We start from the raw sequence: 23,152 nt of genomic DNA, 5'->3' as shown, positions 1-23,152 counted from the left end.
TCCTTTCGATTTTCAGCATCCTTAATGTTTCACCCACTCTTTGTGTCTGAAGCTTGAAAGTCTTCTTGAAGGATTCGTATTTTGTTTCTCTGACCTGTTAAGACAAGAAAAGCAACCACACTGTATTGACTTCAAAATCCACACAAAATATGCCGAACGGCTGATAATTGAAAAACAGAAAAGAAAAAAAAACTAAGTTTTTACCTCCAAAGACCAGCTGCCTAATGATGTTGAAGTCAGTCCAACACATCATTTCGCAATATTCTTTACTCAGTATAGAAAAGGTTAGAGTGAGTGGAATTTTTTTTTTTTAATACTACTGCATTTAGAAACAGACATTCTGATTTGGGGTTTTCTGGACTGATTAGAGTATCTACTCCAAAATGTTCCCATGAGCCTTGATTGCAACCATTCTGCATAATCACCACTTACACACAACACTTTTCACCACGTCAAGTACTAGTGTTCATAGGCAAAGAAGAGTGATAGAACTGCTGACCCTTGAGTGTAGGCTAAATCAAACCTAATGTCAATCATTTAAATAATGCAGTAAAGTGCTTTGTTTGCATATAATTCAGATAACAGCATTATTAACATTATCTTCAGCTTGCTATCTCAAAACATCACTGCTGCACCCTACTCATCCTCATGAATTTGAAAACAATGTGAATGAGCTATTTATGGACTAAGAGCTATATATTTCCTGTTTCGTTATGTTTTTCAAAACATATTTATTGTTAAAAGAAAGTCTTTATGATGCCTGACATCTGATTGGTTGACTGATGACACATCTAATGTCAGACAGTGTGACTACTGTTGTTGTCTAAAAGCGAGTTAGACATGCTCAACAGATTAATACATTACAATAGTTACAATATTAACACAGTACACTACATTACAAACATAGATTGTTTCCAAAATATCACACATGCTTTCAACATGGAATGACTTTTAACACCACTGTTCCTTCATATAAAGCAGATAGGCTTTACATTATATTTGACCTTATTATATTTTAAGTTTACAAACAATGTGAACAATGTCTATTTAAATGAATGCAAGAGCCAATGTACAATGCCCTAATGTAAATTAAATGCACGTGTTTGGTGTCAGCAAAATAAAAGATATAACGTTCACCATTTTATAGAATGTCACCAAAACCAGCCACCACAGTTAATGTGCAACCTTAGTCTTGACCAATAAATATAGTCTGTAATATTTTGTTTATGAGCGACGGCTTTACTTTTATAGCCTTTCACCCCCATAAAACATGTAAAAACAATAAATATATATATTTTTTTATATAAATAAAAAAACTTAATTGCTAATCTAATTGTTTTCTAAATATAGATCTTAGCCTGCAGCTTTCATGAAAACTATAGGCCTACCAATCCGAATTCACAAGTTCACCTGTTCATCTAATGCTGGACAGTTAAGTTAAACAACACATTGGTCTTGCTGTCTGACTCTCATCATACTCCATGTTCTTCTGACAGGACTAAAAAAACAAGCTTTGCTCATGCCATTTATCTGATGTCGAATATTTAGAGTAAATATTAAGATTTATATATGATGTAGTTTATTTTAACATGCTCTTTTAAGGAACAAAAACTTCGGATAAAACCTTCTAAAGAGGGGGAAAATGCTATAATTTATTTACTCTGTAAATCAAGTTGAAGTGACTCATTTATTAAAACATAATTAAACATATTTCTATTGTTCTACAGACAAAGGGAAGGAGAGTGAAGCTGAAGAGTTGTTAACACTGTTTGGGTGTTTGTGATCCAGCTTTTTGAATTGTCACAGATGTTTTATTGATTGATAATGATGTGGGAGCCTCTGGTGGTTAAAAGTTGTAAGTTGTCAATTGTGTACATAGAGGCTGGTGTCTTTATGTCTTTTTTAAATATTCAGAATGCAAGTCATATTATTTAAACAAAAATAATAAAATCATTTTAATACTCACGTAAAGTAACACTATTACAGAATATCCTAACAGATCCCAATAATGCTCAATATAGATGAAATTAACAGTATCATATTGGCTAAATCAGATTTAAAAAAAAATATCTGTTAGTATACAATAACAATTAAACATACTGTACATCCATGTACTCCTCTGGTAAATTAGATTCTTTCTTTTCAGCTACAAGTTTTGGTTTTGTACACCATTCATTCACCTATAGCTTTTGGAAAGCATAAAATACCCAACTCATTCTCATATTATTTCCATAAGATAACAAATATAAAATCACTAATTTAAAATTATCATACCAACATACATAGACTCATAATCTGATGATCCTGGACATTTTACATCCGAACTCTCTTGCTCATCGCGGGAGGCTGTGGTGGTGCATATTATTTTCTGGTTCAATCAGAAGTTGTTCTGCATGTGGAGGGGAGGGGCTTAGTCTTGGAGGGTGGGGTTTGCGTGTTAAGCTGCCCATGTGTGGTGGACAGGAGAGGGGTGGAATGAGAGTTGGATGAGGGGTTGATGGAGGAGAGGGAATAGGGGTAGCGGGGTATCTTCTTCCTGAATGCATATAAGCATCTGGAGAGTGTGCAGAAGGTGGAGCCATGCTTGAATAACAAGATGGGCTGAGGGGATCAATAGTGTTGATATAATTACAGGAAGACTCATCTGTTCCCTCAGGGAAATCCTGAAAATAATAATAATGCAATATAATTATAATAACAATAATAATAAATAATAAATAATAATAATAAGGACATAAGTCCAACGGTTCTGGTAATTTCTAGCAGGCACAATATCAACTAATAATATCAAATAAAATTACCGTTTGCCTTGAGGACATATAGTCCACCTGGGTATCCGACGGTTATATATATATATGGTAATTTCTAGCAGGCACAATATCAGTGTATAAAATATATATAATAATATATATATTAGACATTATGCCTATGTGAACTAACTAATTATAAATATACTAACTATATATATATATATATATATATATATATATATATATATATATATATATATATATATATATATATATATATATATATATATATATATATATACATATATATTAATGAGGGTGCATCTTTAAAATGTTTTTGGTTTAAGAGAAGACAGAAATTTATCTTGAGTGATTCTACAACAATGAACAACATGATTTGCATTACCCTCATGATTGCTGTTGCTCTGCTCTGCTACATTTTGTCTGCTCTGTCCGGCAAGCTCTTGCCTTTTTCTGTAGATAGAACAATGACATATTTTTGGTTAGCAACTGACTGTGATAGAAATATGAAATACAGTATCATATTCATTTGGTGTACAAACAGAAGCCTAAATGCGTAAAAGATGAGATTCTTTCGAGTTTAATCTGTTGGTTTGGTCTTTGTTTTTCATCTGATCTGTGGAACTTTGACCTCCTAACATTTGAAGCACAAAGACTTTTCTTACAAGAACAGTGCAAACTGGTGAGATTTATTGTGGCTTGCTTTAGACCTATCTATCAAAGAGAATGGATAAGGACAATAGAGCTGGTACTTTTTGGAGGGTTTCCAACAGGCACACACAGTCACCAAGGTGATGAGTAAGAAAATGCCTCCCATGGAGAGGATGATATAGAGAGAACTCCGTCCTGCAAAATTTAAAAGAATAATACAGGGTGACATAGTACATCATTCCTCTCCACAAAACAAACTGCTCTGAAAGACCAAAGTACTCTGTAGACAAGGTCTAAATTAAGGAGACCTTAAATGGAAGATTGATTGCACAGGTTGCCAGGAATATAAGTGCAAGAATGAATGGGGCTGCTTGGGGCTTTTTTTAAAGGGTAGACTGTGCAGAAGGAATGCAGGACCCTGCTGGGCTCAGTGTTCTGACAGAAATGTGTGCAAGTGAAGAAGTAGATGGACGAGAGGATCAGCTGAGCTCCAGTGGAGCAAAACTTGTTCATTAACATCTCCTTCATCCGCCATTTTCATAAAAACTCCAACCACCCAAATGAACATGTTTTCATTCTTTACTCACACTCATGTTGTTCCAAAGCCATATGCTATTTTTTTCTTTTTCAGTTTTTTGAAGAATCTGCAGCTTTTTCATGGTGACTGTAACTGTCAGTCTTCAAAAACACGATAGAAGTGCCCAGTGTGACTTTTACTATTGTAGTATTTATTTATATGTTTTCATTTGAATTTTGTTATGTGTGTTTTTTTTTTATATTTCTATGAAGATGTAATACATTTTTAGTACTTCGGTGTTTTTTTTATTTATGTTTAAGTTAGTTGCAAGGCAACATTTATTATTTTAGGTTTTTAGTTCTACTTTATTTTATTTCAGCTTTATTCATTTCTAATAGTTTTAGTTAACAACAACAACACTGCACTGGAAAGAAGATTTGGAATAGTGCACAATTCATATGGACACTTTTATTGTGTTTTTTAAAATGAACTATTGTTCAATACAAAATAGCTACATAAAATATTTCCTTTATGTTGCACAAAAAATTTCTGAAACAACATGAAGATGATTAAATGATATAATTTCTACTTTTTTGGGTGTGAATATCCATTGAAATGCTTAAAGCCGGGATACATGATTTTGAAGTATAATTTGTATTCAAAATGTAAAGTACAATATTTACATTATTTTATACCATTCTACACTCAAATGCCTCTATTTATTTATGTCATTTTTTAAATATATTGTCAGAAAAAAAGGTAGAAAAGCTATCAATGGGGCAGTACCCTTTCACAAGGCACTAAAATGTAACATTACAGTACTAATATGCCCATATAGGGGTAAATATGGTATCAAGGCTTTCCTGTAGCTCAAACAATACATGGCTTTAGCAATGACAAGGTCATGGGTTTGATTCCCGGAGAAAGCAATAACTGATCAAATGTAAATGTGTGCACTGAATGCAATGTAAGTTACTTTGGATAAACATGCATGAATGTAAATCTGAATGGAATCTTATGGTTATTTTTGCTTTCCAGTTTGTTCGTGTTCTTATCTATTATAAAACAGCAATATATGATGTAACATTTCAGGTCATAGTTCACTGATGAAGGTGACAGTGGAGTCTCAACACCTACTGTAAACAGTGAGTTTGACAGGCAGGCTCTTCATACTGCTGATGGGGTTCTCCACCCTACAGCTGTAGACGTCGTCATCTGACATCACAACACGGGAGATGGTCAGGACCTTCTGGTCATGTGACAGGAGCAGATGCGAGTCATTGGTTAAAGATTTCCCGCCCTTCAGCCAGCTATAGGTAGGTTTGGTGCCACTCTCGTGAGTGCAGTTGAGTATGAAGAGCTCAGTCAGCTCTAGGACGGATGAGGCTGCAATGTGGACAAAAGGCCTGGACACTGGAACTGCGATAGAACCAGATAACATGGATAAGGAAAGTTGCTTGTGACATAAATGAAATGTCTATGTCTGTCTTACCATCCACGGTGAGGTTGACGTATCGCTCCCCAGTGAAGGTATCATCAGTAATGGAGATCTCCACCTCATATGCACCCTCGTCTGACAGCAGCAGGTGATGCAGGAGCAGAGAGCCGTTCTCATACAGGAGGATTCGGCCGCGGTACTCAGGTCTTAGGTTCCCAATTATGTCTGTACCAATGGACTGGACCACAGTGACATGTTTGTCTCGCTTCAGCTGCCACTTAATAACGGGCTGGTCAGAACTGGTGCTGGTGTAGGACACAGAGAGAAGGGCTGAGCCTCCTAGTGTACCTCGCACTAGAGGAGATGGACAGCTGATGTTCACCCCACATACACCTAAATACATAAAGAAAATACATTCGCAAAAGTGGCTCTCCAGCAGTTGGGACATGTTGTCACAAAAGGTCAATATGTGTTAAATGAGCCTGAGCAGTAAGAAAAAAAAGAAAAGATATAGTAAACCCCAAAACAATAATCAGTTCAATTTTTTCAATTCAAGTTTATTTGTATAGCTTTTCATGATTCTGTACAAATTAGAATTTGCTGACTGGAGTGAAAAGTGTGACATCTTGTTTACCTGCCAAAATACCTTGAATGTACTGTAAGTGGCTTTGGATAAAAATTTCTGACAAATGAATACATATAAATTTGATTTAAGCAAGCTTTATTAATTACATTCTTAAAACTATACAGAATTACTATAGTGTTTCAAAGTAAAATGCACTCAAAAGGCACTTTTCCAACTAAATTCAAAGTGTTATTTTCAAGAAGATTCAGTCTGCAATTAAGACATTTAAAACATCAAATAATAACTCTATGAATTAAAATATTTAATTTAAATTAAATAAAACACCATCAACTTACCTCAATGTTATATTTTTACTAGATAGATGGATGGATGGTTGGATGGATGATAGATATAATTATAGTATAAAGAGAGACCCTTGACTGTAAGATGCTTGTGTTCCATTATCTAACATAAATGATTAAATATTAAATATTATAATCTATTTTAAATGAATTAGAAATTATTACATAGATAGATAGATAGATAGATAGATAGATAGATAGATAGATAGATAGATAGATAGATAGATAGATAGATAGATAGATAGATAGATAGATAGATAGATAGATAGATAGATAGATTTTCAGCCTATTTTGCAGTGTGAACTACATGCACATTGCCTGAACTCTCCAGCGAGACACCTGCTGGTAAACAGCTTTGCGTTTATTGCTCCTGAGTGAACCAACATGTCCTTGCCCGCTTTGCCAGGGCAGTTCGAGTCAGCGTGGCATGGCTCAATCGCTGTGGCAACAGTTCTCACTGTTGAGGTCTTGCCAGGATGAGCTAACAAAGGTCTGGATTGTAGGCTCGCTCTCATCCAATCAGGGGCAGCTGTGCAAGAGACATGCTCTTTTGTGGATGGGGGATGTAGACAGTGGGGCCCAGTGATTCTGCTAATCACAGGTCCCTGACGAAGACTAGGCTTTAGTTAGGACATGTCCTTGGCACATCTATACATGATTTTTAGAAAATGTGACGTCATCAAGCTAATGCCAGCTCACTCATGCCGTAGTGATTGTTCTGAAATTTTTTGAGCTTTTTTGCACAAGTGGGGCCTTTAAAATAAATCTAATGCATGGGTGGAAATGAAAGCCAGCATGAATGTTTTATTTATTTATTTATTTATTTTTTGCCAAAATGCAAAAAAACTGGTCTGTGGTGTGATTATTTATATATACAAGTAAATTTTGCAATGTGCATTTTTTAAGGTTTGTGTTATATAATCATTCCATTTGCCTTTTAACTTCTTTACTATTAAATTCCTATTAAAAAGACAGTATTTCTAATAAAACAGAACACGTTTTAAAGCATTTCAAAAGTTTAGTTTCATCAAGTGCCCTAATTAATTCACTTGACTGATCGCTCCATTTGTGATATGTATCATCCAGCCACCCACAAACAAAACTCACACTGAAAAGTGAAACTGACAACGGTGTACACTTTTTCTTCCTCTTCTTTAGAAAGTTTTCCCTCAACATGCACTGTAGAAAAGTCATGATGTTGTCTTACCTGCCAAAGAAAAGATGAAAACCCATAAGAGAAGAAACGGTGAAGGAACGGCTGTCTCTTTGCATGATGCCTCCCTCTCTGCCTTCATCTTGGAAGCAGCGCTGAGTTTCTCTCCCACACAATCAGCATGATTTGTCCACTCAAGGCACGTCGCTGAGAATGCAGAGTGCTTCCTGCCAGATGGGACACTGGGTGCTCTGAACCCCAGGCTGAACAACAGCTCTATGTGCGATCTCGTATGTGTGTGTGCTTTGCTCGCTTTATAAGGTCCTCCACAGTGATTATTTTCAGGGGCCCTTTGTGTGTGTGCATTTGTGCATGTGTGTGCTTATCTCTGCAGTAAGGGCACTAGGATGAGTGTGAGATGGTTCGAGACGTGTTTTTGTTGATATTGCTGTTACATGACAGATCTGAGCAGTCACGTATGACACGAGAAAATGCATAAGAGTATATTTGTGTGCCATAACACACCCACAGTGCTGTTCAAAAGCAAGACTGAGTGACACATTTAGTCAAAATTAGAGTGAAATTGGGGCTCTTGGACCAGAGGTTTTCAAATGGGGATGTAGGGGAACCCCAGATAGATAAAATTGTTATGGGGATGTAGTGGGTGACAAGTTTGGTAAAGGTTTAGGGGAACCCCAGATAGATAAAAGTTCAGAAAAATGTGTTATAAATGTTAAAATAAATATTAAAATTAAAATAGATAAATACATTTTTATATATATATATATACAGTATAACCGTCATGTGACAGTTTGCCTCAGCGATGATCAGATTGTGAAAATTCATTGGTAAGTATTGCAGAATAGACATTTATTTAGTAGCAGCCATTAAGTCAATCAAGCAAATCAGTGTTTGTAGTATACAACACTTGAAGTATGTAGTATACAATATGAATGAAAGGAGACCTTTTTGAATATCTTTGCCCCACTCAAGGCCATAATGAATCTACTCCAACAGGACCTACAGGCCCTCTAAAGCATCAGTCTTCACATGAGCACATTGTAAGCCCCATATGTCTTTGCCCCACCAGGCCATAATGAATGAAAAGAGGACCTACAGGTTGCTAAAGCATCAGTCTTCAACAAAAAAAAGGCCTTTGTGCACAAGAGATGGATATACTTTAGATGGCCAGCTTCAAATGTATTTTTTACTAATAAATATAAGACAGGTTATTTCCATTGTGGAAAATGAAAAAATGTGCCAGGAATTGTGGCCTGGCCATCACATGTCTGTCTAGAAGTTGATGTCATTGTCCTGCAGCGGTCAGCTGATGCTGTGGTCATCTGACTGGGCATTTTCTCACACTCCCGCAGACAGAAGCAAATACTCATTTGGAGCATAGAAGAAAACATTCTTTTTGTTAAGAAAATATAAATGCAGCAGATAAAAACATCACAATAATCCACAAGTAATCCACATGACTCAGTCCATCATTTAAAGTCTTGTAAAGCAAAAAGCTGCGTTTCTACAAAACAAATCCATCATTAAGGTATTTTAAGTCCATCCCCAGTTGTCCTCTCACATTAAAATCCACTCACACATTGTGCTTGATCTGTGCATATTTCTCTCCTGATTCAGACGAGGCAACTTTTTCACTGGAGAACGCAATATTATGGATTTTTAGCTGGAAGCAAAGGTTTGAAGTTAAAAAAGGCTTAATAATGGATTTGTTTCTTATAAACACAAAACTTTTTGCTTCACAAGACGTTAATTGTCATGTGGATTACTTGTGGATTATTGTGATGTTTTTATCAGCTGTACTCTCATTCTGACGGCACCCATTCACTGCAGAGGATCCACTGGTGAGCAAGTAATGTAATGCTAAATTTCTCCAAATCTTTTCTGATGAGTAAACAAACTCATCTACATCTTGAATGGTCTGAGGGTGAGTACATTTTCAGAACATTTTCATTTTTGGGTGAACTACTCTTTTAATGCCAGTTACAAGCAATATGATGCTAGTAGCAAACACAATTAATTGTTTAGTACACAGTTGAAACAAACAGATGGCATGTTTGATAATATATGCCAAACCAAGACAGCAAATTAGGACCGACTTTGATTATCCAGACTTTGTATTTGTACCATCTCAGACATTGACATTTTGCTCTCCCACTCAGTAAAAAGAGTAGATGATGTATGCAAAATGGCAAAGAATGTCAGAAAGAAAAGGCTTTTCACTGAACATACAGTCTGTTATCCTCAAGGGTCTCCTCTGTTCTGGCCGATCAAAGCTTTAGCAGGGCTCTGAGACACAAACATACTCACACAAAGCTTGGCATTAGCCTTTGTCCTCTGGAGGATAAAAGTCCATCCGGACTCTCTCATCTTGTGAAGAAATCTGTCAACTAGAGTCAGTGGGAACATCCAAGGTCATAGTGCACTGAAAGCATGAAAGATCCTCACACACGTCTCCACTGGATAATATCTTCATGAAGCTATATTGCATTGGACTTCATGAGACACTAGAAAATTTAATGAGAAAAAAAAAAACCTGTTAAAAAAAGTTTTCCTGCGTTACGCTCTTTAGGAAAGCTGTTTTTGCAAGAAAACACAAAAGTATTAAAATATTATTTTTCCTCCCATCTCAATTTTATCTTATCACCATGACCCTTTAGGGGCTTTGTAGGATACTTCACTGGATAGAAAGTTTTTCCAGCAATAATTATTAAAATTGTCATCTATTTCTTCAGATGAATACACTACATTTTGTGTGGAGTGTATTCACAAGACTTGAAATACTGTAGCATACAGTAAAAAACACTTGTATATGCTTTGGGAAAAAAGAAGCCCATTTTTAAAAATGCACGTAAAATAAATGTAATAGCTTCGTGAATGTGCTTGTGAGAGCTAAACTCGTTATATACAGGCTCCCTCTGCTGGAGGCTTTGATGTAATGTAATGCTGTGAAATAGTGAACAGTTCAAAGAGTATTGAGATTAAGACAGATATTTCAGATGTGGAGAGTTGTTTCAACATCAATCCATGACTGAGATGCTATGAGTCTACAGATGTAGCAGCCAGCATAATGCTAAGTGAGCATATTTTGTGAGGCAAAACAGAAACTAGCTGTCACAGTTATGCAAATCCACTATCCTTTTTGTGTTAAAACAAACAAACACACACATTTGCAAGTTTGTGTTCCAATCATTTACATCTTAAAAATACATCATGTGCCTGTGTTGTGCAGGTTAGCCAAATGTTTTTTTTTTTTTTTTTTTTTTTTTTTTTTTGCATATGCCAGCTGTCAGCTTTGCAGTAGTACTGCTTTGACAGCAGCAGTCTGAAGAGGGCAGGTTTCATAGGACACACACAGCAGTCTGTGTGAGAGATGTCTTTTTTATGTTTGTTTTGTGTTGGGATAGGTATCATATATGATTTTTGTTGGCTTTAAGTCATGGAGCCAGTGACAGACTTCATTCTGGGGAGGTTACACTGGAGCCCCCGAAAGTTGAGGTCTGCGTGCGGAGGAGTGGGAGTGGGAGGTTGGCTTCTGACTTTAATTTCTAGTTTAGAGTTGAGCAAAACAAAAAATGAAAATTACGGTTGGGGTTGGCCTTTGTTGCTGTGCAGAGGACAGTTTTTTTCTTGTCCAGTTTTTCCTCCTTCATATCTAAGTTAAGAAATGTTAAAAGTCAGTTCAAAAATTGATAGAAAGCCACTAGATTGGAGGAAATCAACTTCATAAAGTTAGCCCACAAAGCATCAAATATAATCAGTCACTGTGAAATATTAAAATCTTCAAAGCAGGATTTATGAAGTCACTCCCGTTTGTTTAACCTGGGGAATGTGATTCATTGTGTAATAAATGTCCACAGTATGATGTCAGCTGAGACGCAATTGAAAAACAAGATTAACTGAGTGCTGTATGTCTTTAATTAGGAACTGTAGTACACAGTCTAATTAAGTGTAGCTCTTAATGTAATGGCTGAGTGATTAATATTGTCATGGGGAAATAGAGCATCTCATTGTTGAAGAGATAGTTAACCTAAAAATGATAATTTTGTAATTTACTCACCCTCATGTAAGTTCTGTGGAACACAAAAACAGATATTTTTCAACTTGCAATCAATGGATGCTGGAGATTTCAAGCTCCAAAAAGGAAACAAAAGCACAATAAAAGTATTATAAAATTGGTCTATACAACTCGTGCACTATATTTCAAGTCTTCTGAAGTCATTCCATAGTTTTTTTGTAAAAACACTCTGAAACTGAAGTGATTGGTTTACAAAATAGGTACTGTATGAATGATTCTTTACAGCACATACTGATCTGGTTCTCACTGACTGAAAAAAAAAAGGTCCAAATTAATGAATAATGAATTAGTGAACAATGAATGAGCAAGTAATCAATCAGTGGATAATGAATCAGTTGTCCATTTCTCACCAAATGCTATCATACGACATCAGAAGACTTAAATAAATATAGTGCATTAGTCGTATGATAGCTTTGGGATTGAAATGGACAAAATTCGGTATTCAATGATTCTGATTCATTCTGACACTGAATCATTATTACTAGTTTTCTGATACCGGAGCTTCTGTTTTAAAGCTTCAGTATATACCTGTTTATTTTTATTTATTTATATTTGGCCTAAGAACATTGTTGTCTGGAATTTTTCCTAATATAAGTTTTTTTTTTTTTTTTTTTTTTTTTTTAAATGCATGTTGGGATGGCTGAGAATAATCACAGTACCTCACATACCTTTTTTGTTTACTTGCTAGACATATAATATATAATTATATGATAATAAATTATGTTCTCAAAAATATTTCTATAAGATTTATTCATTATAGCTCTGCCACATGCACATTTATCAGAAAAACTACACACTGGAACAGATTCAATAACAGTTAATGCTATTATAAGCCTAATGCTGCTTTGACAGGCAATAGTGAGTATAGCGCAAGGCATGTGGCAATTTGACCTTGATTAATGACTGTCCAGGTCTCATTAGCACAGCCTTCCAGCTGTGGGTCCTCCAGTGAGACACTCCAGCATGACTAATGAGACTGATGTGTTGGTTAATATTTCAATTTCTGCTGCATATACATAACTGCCTGTTTGTTATTGGTCTCTTTCAATAAGGACTTTAAAAGACTTTTAATGATCACCCCCTGACTGCTCAAAATCATTTTCAGTGCAGGCAACACACATTTCTGAGTTTTTATTTGCTTTTCAACTGATACAGAGCTTGATGCTGATATCAACATGCAAGGTGATCTTAATCATCATTAAGCTTTCACAACTCAATTTCTATATTTCTAATGATATGCACTACCTTAAAAGACTTAGAATTATAATTGTGTTATAATTTTACAAATTACAAAGAAAGAAAAAAAATATAGTCAATCATGCCATGCCATATGCTGCATTGGAAGCTCTGATTTCATTTTCAACATATTACATATTACAGGTAGCAAATCAAACAAATCAGTCAACACAATTATAAACAACTGATATCATTCTTTTTCATGAACGATAAATAAATTTCACGTCTTAATGTGATAGTGGCTACATGGTCAAATCAACAAATCAACTACCACAGGAAAAGAAAATATCAAGCAACAAAAAATGAGAAAACTCAATCATGACACATTATTTTAAGTCTACTTCACTGTCTGACTGAAGAAGCCTGTGTAAAATTCTATGCCGTCCGTTCTTCGATTTATACAAATATCAGACACACAGTATACAGATGCCTTTTGTGGGATGCAAAAGCATGCTGGAGCAGATATTCACCCGGACTGGATAAGAAGCAGAAAATAGAGAAAGAGTTCACACATCAGTTGACATATCCAGCCTAATTTTACCATTTTTTTAGACAAAAATAAATAAACAAAAAATAAATCCCTGGAGAAAGCATCCTATAAGCCGTCAACCTTGAGAAGGATCTTCATTGCTCTGGTCCAGATGTGGCGTCTGTCTCTACTCCGTCTGTTCCCCCTGCTTGCAAAATGCACGTTTTTTAGATTTGGCAACAAACAAGTTCATTTTTGTTGTTTAAGTACTAATTAACAAAAACCAAAAACTAAAACTTAATAAAAACTATATATTTGCAGTGCTTGATAGCTACACTGGCACTCTTCACAAAATACACTGAATACGACTGAGCATTACTTATTGATTGATTTTGCCAGGATATGAATTGATCTTAGATGGGTTTATATTTTTGTCTGCTTAAAACAGAGCACAGCCTCATTTCAGCGATGCAGATACACCTGAGGATAAAAATAACACTTCTATACATAAAATGCTTAGCAACTGAGAACTGGGTTGATGTTGCTTGGGAAAGGCCTAAATTCAGCACAGAGGTGGGGTAGAGTAAAGCAGCACAGCTGAAGGAGAGATATTTGGGCCCGGGCTGGAGGTGGGAAGGACACCTTCATTCACATTGCTTGTCCCACTTTCTGCATCAAATGACCAGATCTGCTCGGTTCCGTCCTCAAAGGACGACACCGATAAAGGTAGTTCAAATGGAAGCTCTGGTGTGGGAACCCTAACTTTATGATCTTTCCATCACCACTAGCCTATTTGTTGCTTCAAAGTAGAATCTCTGGTGATCAACCTCTCGAGAACCATCTGCATACAGGTGTATATACTGAGCTGGGGGAAACAGTTTATCCAGTATCTCTAGAAAACGAGGCAATTTTGTGCAGAACAAAACACATCACCAGAAAGAAAATTGAAAGGGGGGATAAATCTGCAACAGACTTTAATATTGAGTCCTGGAATTGTGGAGGCCTAAACTACCCACAAAAGAAATTAGATCTGAGAGATCTATATCTCCACGAACTGAGATATTAGATATTACAGAGTGAACCTGTGGACTTTGTTGGCTGTCTGTAAATCGGTGAATTGCTTTTCATGCAATCTGCAATCTTTTAACAGTCAGGGAAAATGATAGATATGCTCATTAATAATAACTTAATTAAGAAAATAATTATCCAAAGCACTCAGAGAGTAATTAAAAAGCACCCTTGAGCATGTCTTACTATGTTTACTCAGTATACAGACATGACTCATTAAACGTAATTGATGTTTTTTTTTTATTTTATTTCATTCTTTCGTGGCTCATGTACTATAAATGGCACAGTATTTCCTACTTTTTTATTTGAAATCTTTGGTACACAGTACAGAAAAAAGGCGAATCAATATGTTCTTGAACTCTCATTAAAGTTAAAAGCTCTGGTTACTTACTTCAGATCTCAAAGCCAAATTCTGTGAGGATTTGTGAGGGTTTTTAAATGTCTTGCCAAACTGAATTGAATCAAAATATCTGGCATTCTCTGCACCACGTGGGATGGGTTTTGAGTCTAGCTCTTGTATTCACTATGACTGTTGGGGACAGTGACTGACCTGAGTCCCCTTGGCTGCCGTTGAGGGCCTCACCACTGCTGCTCACCTCCTCATTGGGCTTTTCACCGGGTTTCATCTTCTTCCGGGTCATATGACCACGAAAGCCAGCCTGGATTTTGGCAGCCGCCTTATTGGCCTCTGGGTCATCCAATGGGATGTCCATGATGTCCTCTTCCTCTTGTGGCTGGTTGCATTCCTCCTAAATGATGAATGATAAATTTAGCAAAACAGACACTGGGTGTACTTCATATTGATTTCACTCTTGCTTAGAGTGATTCAGACTATCCTCTAAGATCTTATATACCGCCATAGTGGGTTTAGCATGATGATCTCCTGCCCATTTAAGCCCCCTTGCAATGAATCATTATCCATCAGTGAATGCTCCTCTTCCCCATAAAACTCTTAAATAAAGCTTCCAAAAGGGGCTTTCGCAGCAATGTCATAGAAGTACAATTCTGGGTTCCCAAAAGACCCTTTCAATGAACAGTTCTAAAAAGAACCAATTTTTCTTAGTGTGAAGAACATTTAAAAAATCGATGAACTTTTTTTTTTTTTCACTGTAAAGAACCTTTTGTGAAATGGAATAGTTCCATGTATGTTAAAAGTTCTTCAAGGAACATTTATTTTTAAATGTGTAAGAAACATATTACATGAACCTAATGAAAATAAAATGAACTGATACATAAATGCAATGATTTAAACTATAACCACCCAGATGCTACAAAGACCAACTCTGACCAGCTTCCTGTGCTCTGTGAAGCATGCCAGCACATATAATCATGCAGTGTGTGTGGTGGGATGTGATGTTATTTGTCTCATTAAGTCTTCCTGAAGCTGTGAAACCACATGCTTTCTCCCACCACAACAACTTAGCATATGTAAACTGGCTCAGCAGAGGCAGGTTGGCAGTCTTTAAACAGCTTGTGAGGGAGATGAGCAAAAGTCCATGGTAAAAAACCATGGTAGGAGTGTGTCCACCCACTTTTAAACCAAGAATCAGCCTCTTTTCATTTTAACCAAGTATTTGGCCAACATGCTCATATGTGGCCACAGGCAGAGGCGTTCCACAATCCCCCTATAAATAAGCATCTGTTCATTTTACTGCTGCCTCTGAGGCTTAGTACATGCTTACCCATGGATCACCTCTAATGAAACTGCACAGTCATAAGCCTTTCCCATGTCTATACTAGTCCACTGAAATGATACATTTGTTGCCCAATCCTTTTGTATATGCGTAACAAACAGCAAGCAGAAATTTTTGGGGTCCCAGTACAATGAGCTTTTTAGCTTAGAAGCTCACATATTTGTTTGTATTTTAAAATGATAGCTGTCTTATATTTACTGACATTTAAGACCAATTCATGCACAAAAACTAGATTCATTTTATATATATATATATATATATATATATATATTGAAAGTTTCTAACTATTTTATTTAACTATTTGAAAATACAAAATAAACAACTGAGTTCTTTATTAATGCTAATAATAATATTAAAGAAAATAATATTTTAAAATATTAGCATATATCCTTCATGTTTTTCAATTAAGTATTGCTTTAGGGTCAAGTAAAATTTTTAGATTCTGACTAACTTAATCACCTCTGATTGGCTATTACGTAGCACTTCACAGAAAGAGATAGGCCTATAAATATGCTCAGAAGCATTTAATATCATATGCACAGAAGCATTTAATATCACATCAGTGTTCATAATGTCAAAAGTCAGTAGTGATACACCAGTCTTGATTTTTCATGGTCGACTCCAATACCGATTTCATTTTTATTTCATTTTTTAAAGCAAGAGATAAGATAGAATTGAAGTATGAATATATGCACAAGATGTTTTTTGTTCTGTACAGGTTGAACTCTCTGTAGCCATTTAAAATTAGAGGCAAACACTGCATTTTAATCATTATCCAAATAAAGATGTTACATACATGAGCAGTTTCTGATTTAATTTAGATTAAATTAGATGTAAATTCAAAATCTGAAGCAAAAACAGAATGTTCTGACTTCAGCTTTGTGAAATCATACTGCATAAAACACATCTGCAGCAAACAAAAACAACAGACTGAACGAGATGCAGATTCACGCTCTGACAGCAGGTGGCACTTGTGGAACAGCAGCTAGAGCATTTCCATGGTTATGGCTGTAAACAAAGTAGTGCTGCACTTGTAAACACTCCTTTAGTATGCATAATCCAAAGGCAAGATGAAAATAAAACAGTTTTTCTAAAAACGGTCAGTTCCTCTAAGAGATACATTTTTCTAAACCTCCATCCCTAATTCAACTGTTTGTTCCCGGCTAAAGGAAAACACATTTATGTTTTTAAAATAATAATTTTCTGGGACAACAACAAGATTTTCCAGGACATTTTACAATTTCACTCATTTTCCATGTGTTTAAAAAAATTAGTCATCAATTTTCCAAGTTTTCCAGGACACATGAGAACCCTGACTTTGCATGCTTCTTCAGACCCAAAAAGTTTTGTGCCAATCGGCCACTAATGGCTGCTGAAAAAGCTGATTGACTTCTTAAATATACAAATGTCCTCATATACCCAGCTAGGACCAAACATGGAATACAAAAGAAAAAAATCTACATGCATTTACCAAAATTCCTTACAATTTCTTAATCCATTCAGGGATTATAGCTACGCACTACATTCTTGACTTTTGGTGGCCATGTTTAATTTAAAGTTATTAATAAACATATGTTTAATAAATAAAGTGTATGTGTGTGTATATATATATATATATATATATATATATATATATATATTTGCTGTCAGCACCACCAAGAGCCACCAAGGGCGTTTTTTATTTTCTACTAGGTTATTTACAGTTTGCAGATTATATTAATAATACTATTAATACTATTAATATTAATAATACAGACAAATAAATGGGGATCTGAAGACAGTTCCTAAATTTACTGGACATGGAATTTACCACCGACATAAAGTTTTGAAATATAAAAAAACAAGTCAAGCTTTTCTTGGTGCTAGACAAGTTAAGAAAAAGTTAAAGCATGTTTCCATTTATTATCAAATGAATTAAATTTAAAGGAATATATTTATTAATTATATATACTTTGAACATCAAAAAACAAAACATTGATAAAAGCGGTCTGTACTTACGATATGACAATCCATGACGTGCAATTACAGATGATTATAAACGTGGTCTTGTCTAGTGCAAGTGCAACAGAGTGAAAGATCCTCACACGGCAAAATGCCTTGGTCGAATACGCCCCTCCTCCAACTATCCTTATAATTCAGAGTCTTATGGTGGGAGGACAGAGAGAGAGAGAGAGAGAGAGAGAGAGAGAGAGAGAGCACGAGCATCATCACTCTTGACACTGCCACTCACAGGTCTTTACTCTTGCAACTATTTTGTTTAATGCTGACATTTACACCACCATTATTCTCATTTTCCTGACACCTGTTACCAATAGGATCAGATACTTGATTTAGCCTTGCAGTGGAGAGTATGAGTGAAAAGAGACATACCATGGTCCAATCTAATTATATAACATGACTGTAAATATTCAAAGTCCAAAATATTCCTGAGGGCTATCATCATAAGCTAAGAAAATACTAGAAGCAGCTCCCAACATCACAGAGTCAGTCCCACACAGTCCGTGCCTCCTCCACTGTGTGTAGAGTAAGACAAACAGACAGTAAATCCATTGCCCTTTTTTTCTCTGGAACACTGCTGCATCTCCTGCCTCCTACCCTACCGAGATTAAAGCGAGAGGATGCAGCTCTGCTGTAATGGTATCAGTTTTCTTGGCATCTGCTGGAGGTGTAAGGCTGGGGGCTAATGAAGTCGGTTCACAGAGCACCGAAGTGTTAATACACTGAGTTTCCAAGAAGAAGCTGAGGTGACTTTACAGTGCCAGAGATTGATGATAGCCATGGATATTGTTCCTGAAAATAGCACTTACACAATTCCCTTGCTCCTCCTACAGCATATAAAGTCATTGGACAAGAGTTGATATAGGTCAGGTTAGATGACCTACATTGGAGCGAGAAGAAGAGCCTTGTTTTAGTGTGTGCGTCTCTAATTAACCCCTACAGAACATGAAACACTACACTTTGGACGAGGATTGAAAAGTGAAGCAGCTAATAGGGTACATATTCTGTTTTTTTTGATTTTTTTTGGAGATATTAGGATCAGTTTCTCACACAGATAAATGGTCAGTAAAATGTTTCCATGGAAACACCACTAAATCGGTCTCATTCGAACCCCTTTAAAAAAGCATATGGATATTCTTCCGACCTCTTGGTTAAAGATCTAAACCCTTCTGAATTTCTTTATGAAATGTTGCAATCATTTGTTTGGGTCTATGCATAGTGTCTGTCTATATGATATAGCATGTATGTATCGTTTGAGCTTTTTTGACTCTCTCGCAGTCTTGTACTCACCAGCTGGACGATTTCAGGGACATCTTCAATCACTGTTCTCCAGAGAGGTACAGAGCCAAATTTTTGATCTCACAAGTCCTTGAAGATTTTATTTTTACTTACTAACTTGGGACAATAAAAGGAATAGTCTGCATCCAAGATAAGAATGGTGTAGGGCTGCTTGATTATGGCAAAAATTATAACCACGATTATTTTGCTCAATATTGACATCACGATTATTTAACACGATTACTCATAGATGCCTCATAGATCTTGCATTTATTGAACTTTTTTTTGTTGATTTATATTTCTCATTTCAAATTTTTTATACAAATACCATATTTTTGTTTACCAAATGAAAAGGGGGTGAAAGAAAAGAAAAGAAAGAAACAAAAATACCTTACCTTTCGTCTATTGCTGTCAGGATCCTCCCGGTTCTCACTTTCAAGTGTTGATTCCTGGCTTTTTTTCCATTGCTCCTCCAACTGATCTTCTTGATCTCTGTTATTCTCAGTGTTTTCAGTCTTTTCTTGTGACTCTGTAGGCTGTTCTTCACCGATAACCTCTGTTTCTCCCTCTAAAGGCCTGGGATCAGCTTCTTCTGCTTCAGAAGGCAAAATATCTTCCTTTGATTCAGTATCATACGTCAAATCATTCTCCTCATCTTCAGCTTTTACCATATTTTGATCAGGCGTGTTCAAAATGTCCAGATCCATCTCTTCAGCATCACAGCCATCACTGTCAAGATCACTCCCTTCATCTACATTCACTAAGTTTAGATCTTTCTCAGAAGCATCCATTCCATCAGTATTTAAAATCTCGTTGCTTATCATGTCCTCTGTGTCTTCTGTTTCACCGTCGTTCATTTGGGAAACTAGCTTTGGAGTTTCCTCCTTCATTTCATCGATAATTTTAGAGGTATTATCATGTTGATCAGTGCTGTTTTCAGTTTCATGCTCACCTGTATGAGTATAGCACTGATGGTGCACTTCATCTAGAACATCTATTACTTCACTTTTACTGTCATACATTTCATCACTGTAGTCAATGTATGTGTCTTTCATTTCCATCAATGATCTACTATTAATATCAGGTGTGGAATTGGCTGCATCTTCTAAAAAGTCATTGGTGCTGTTATACTCATGATTGGTCTCTTCCTGGTTTTCATTTTCTGGTAAGTCATCTTTTTCTTCAATATGTTCCTCTGATTCCTGCTCTGCTTCAACTGTGTTTTCAGTAGTACTTTCAGCTGATTCCTCCACATAAATCTGCTCAGTGCTGTTCTCCTCTGGATCAGTGTCTTGTAATAAATTATCAGCCATTTCTAAAACTCCCTGTTCAGCATCTTCAGCATCATAATCAGACATTGCATTTGCTTGTTTGCCTACATCCTGCTCAATATGTGAAGTGGTTTCAACAAAAGATTCATCTTGTGATTCAAATGGTTCTTCATTTAATTGTGGGCTTTCCAAATCTCTCTTCTTCTCAGTAGATTCAGACAGGCGATTTATCTCTTCAGCACATACATCCACATTTGCGAGACCACCAAAGGAAGGCAAAGGTGTAGGCTCAAGTTCTGATCTGCAGATATCAATATCTACAGCTTCTTTTGCAACCTCTTCGTCCTTCAATACCTCTGATGTTTGTTCTGGAATCCCGCTGGGGTCTTTTAGCTCCTGAGCACATATATCAACATCTGCCGTTCCCACATAGGGAATATCTGCAGCAGGACCGTGCTCCCTCTTAGCCGATTCCTCATCGAACTTCTTATCAAACTCATATTTTTGCTTTACTTCAGTTTCCTCTGAATTATTAGTGTTGAGGTCTTTCAGTGGGGAGCTTAGGGTTTCATTGTTTCCCAAAGGTTCAAAATGGCCAGCGTCGTTTCTGAAAATTGACATGTAAGAAGGCAAGGATACTTTTATATGCAACAGTGATTGATAATGTATGTAAATAGAAGCACAAACAAGTACAACAGGAGTGATGAATGAATCCTAATGTACATCCTAATGCATATCTGTGCTCTGACACAACAATCAATCCTCTAAAAGCCGCCCTCTGCTTGATCAAATGATCGAAGCCCTGCCACAGAAACAGACAGCCACTCCTCAAGCTTCATCCTGCTATAATCTTTTATAAAACTGCTGCACTGCAAGAATGTATGACCAGAATCAAGGAAATCCTACCAAAACTACAGGTAACCCTATATGAGTAATTTTTCAGTTTTATTGCCTACACTTTCATCTAAAATTTCACACTACTTCACTTCAATCTTACATGTTTCTCTCTTCTTGAAAACAGTTAGGGGAAGAAAAAGAGTGAAATCACACTTTCTCATTCACAGACCTTGTATTTATCTTAGGTGAAATGTAGTTTTCTTGTATTGCTGTGCCCTGTTTTAAGAAGAACAAACACACAAACACCACATTAGAAGAAACTATAAAGTTTCAGAAAGTGTTGCCTTATGTTTAATAATTTTTGTTAGCTACCTTAAATGAGTGATTATTGTAGAACCTATCTTCCAACTTAGCACCCCACTCTACTGGGTCTAGGCCACTTTCTGGAACAAAGCATACATTACTTTGTACATTTATTCTTTTGAAGCATGCTTTGACAGTATAATTGATCCAATAATACAAGCACTTTTATACAAAACAACTTTGCTTTGGCTTGGACACAGGCATACTGTATAAGCATGTAATGACTAACTCATATATGAGTAATTCATATGTCATCAAAAACTATTAAACATCAGGTTCAAAGGGAAACATCTCAGTCACCTTCTCTGGCTTTAAGAAGCTTTGTGAAGTAGAGGGTAGCAAAGGTTGGGATGTCCTCAGGCTGGTCTCTCAATACCTCTTTAGCAAGACCCTCCAATAAATTCCCAAAGCCTCGAGGGATCCACAGGTTTGTGTTGGAGAAGGGAACAGACATCCTATACAACTCTCAGGTCTGCGTTTAATAAGGGAAAAGACACTTTTTAAAACGTTAATGGTGTTACTGGCTAATTTACTGTTTTCCACATAATTACAAAAATAATTTAATAGTGATTTTCTCATTAAGAAGATGATTTTCTCATTTAGCTTTACTGCATGATATACACATAGTGACTCTGACATTACATTTGATCTGCTAAAAATCATCTAAATGAAAGACAAACTGGCATTTTCTCTCTGTAAAATGAAAGACATATTGTAACACTTGTGTTATCAACCCCATATTTTCTTGTTTTGGTCAATCGATAATCAATATATATTAAATCATTTTGCAGGTGTACTGGTGTGAGGTTTCTTACCGTTCTAAACGAGTAGAATGTTGTCAACCGTTGCTATGCAACTGGCACGCGGTTCCAACTACCGAGAGCAGAGAGGGTCAAACGTTTCACATTCAAGTAGCTTTATTGTCATATTCGAAAGGATAAACATTAGTAGGATACACCAGTATTATTGTAGCTACTTACACATGCAATATAAATGGGTAGGTAGTATTGCTTGCTAGTATATATATATATATATATATATATATATATATATATATATATATATTTTTTTTTTTTTTTTTTTTTTTGTTACTGTAACTTATCTGGTCTCTCAGGTACCAAATATTTCAAGTAGTCTGGATTTGATTTATTTATTGTCAAACATTAAAATAAAAGGTCAGGTCACGTGTTTTTAGGAGCAGAATTTTTATATAGAAATGATATGTATCATTAAGATATGATTTACCAGTTTAATTTCTTATTTGCATAACTATAACACATGCCAAACAAATGACACCATGATAACTGCATCACATGACATTTGTTTGAAGCTAGATTTGTTTTGCTCAGGTTTTTCGAGCCATTGCTCAATGTCACTGATAAATG

The 23,152-nt window shown here is 35.9% G+C and overlaps 2 protein-coding genes across 2 annotated transcripts; both read right to left on the bottom strand.

Annotated features, from left to right (window-relative positions):
• Positions 1 to 1,632: 1,632 nt before the first annotated feature.
• Positions 1,633 to 7,751, bottom strand: LOC109093306 (hepatocyte cell adhesion molecule-like). The gene is made up of 7 exons (XM_042771145.1): positions 7,512 to 7,751; positions 5,432 to 5,770; positions 5,077 to 5,358; positions 3,524 to 3,617; positions 3,157 to 3,224; positions 2,728 to 2,778; positions 1,633 to 2,671 (listed from the first exon to the last, which is right to left on the bottom strand). Exons 1-7 carry the CDS (start codon positions 7,597 to 7,599, stop codon positions 2,334 to 2,336), a joined length of 1,260 nt encoding a protein of 419 aa, XP_042627079.1. The 5' UTR covers positions 7,600 to 7,751; the 3' UTR covers positions 1,633 to 2,333.
• A 4,918-nt stretch (positions 7,752 to 12,669) lies between these two features.
• LOC109093309 (protein P200-like) lies at positions 12,670 to 22,706 on the bottom strand. The gene is made up of 6 exons (XM_042771144.1): positions 22,068 to 22,706; positions 21,777 to 21,847; positions 21,634 to 21,680; positions 19,692 to 21,174; positions 14,877 to 15,075; positions 12,670 to 13,463 (listed from the first exon to the last, which is right to left on the bottom strand). Exons 1-6 carry the CDS (start codon positions 22,219 to 22,221, stop codon positions 13,414 to 13,416), a joined length of 2,004 nt encoding a protein of 667 aa, XP_042627078.1. The 5' UTR covers positions 22,222 to 22,706; the 3' UTR covers positions 12,670 to 13,413.
• Positions 22,707 to 23,152: the final 446 nt, after the last annotated feature.

Source organism: Cyprinus carpio, chromosome A15, assembly GCF_018340385.1.
Source record: "Cyprinus carpio isolate SPL01 chromosome A15, ASM1834038v1, whole genome shotgun sequence".
Classification (NCBI taxonomy): domain Eukaryota; kingdom Metazoa; phylum Chordata; class Actinopteri; order Cypriniformes; family Cyprinidae; genus Cyprinus; species Cyprinus carpio.
This window is presented reverse-complemented; position numbering and strand designations above follow the sequence as displayed.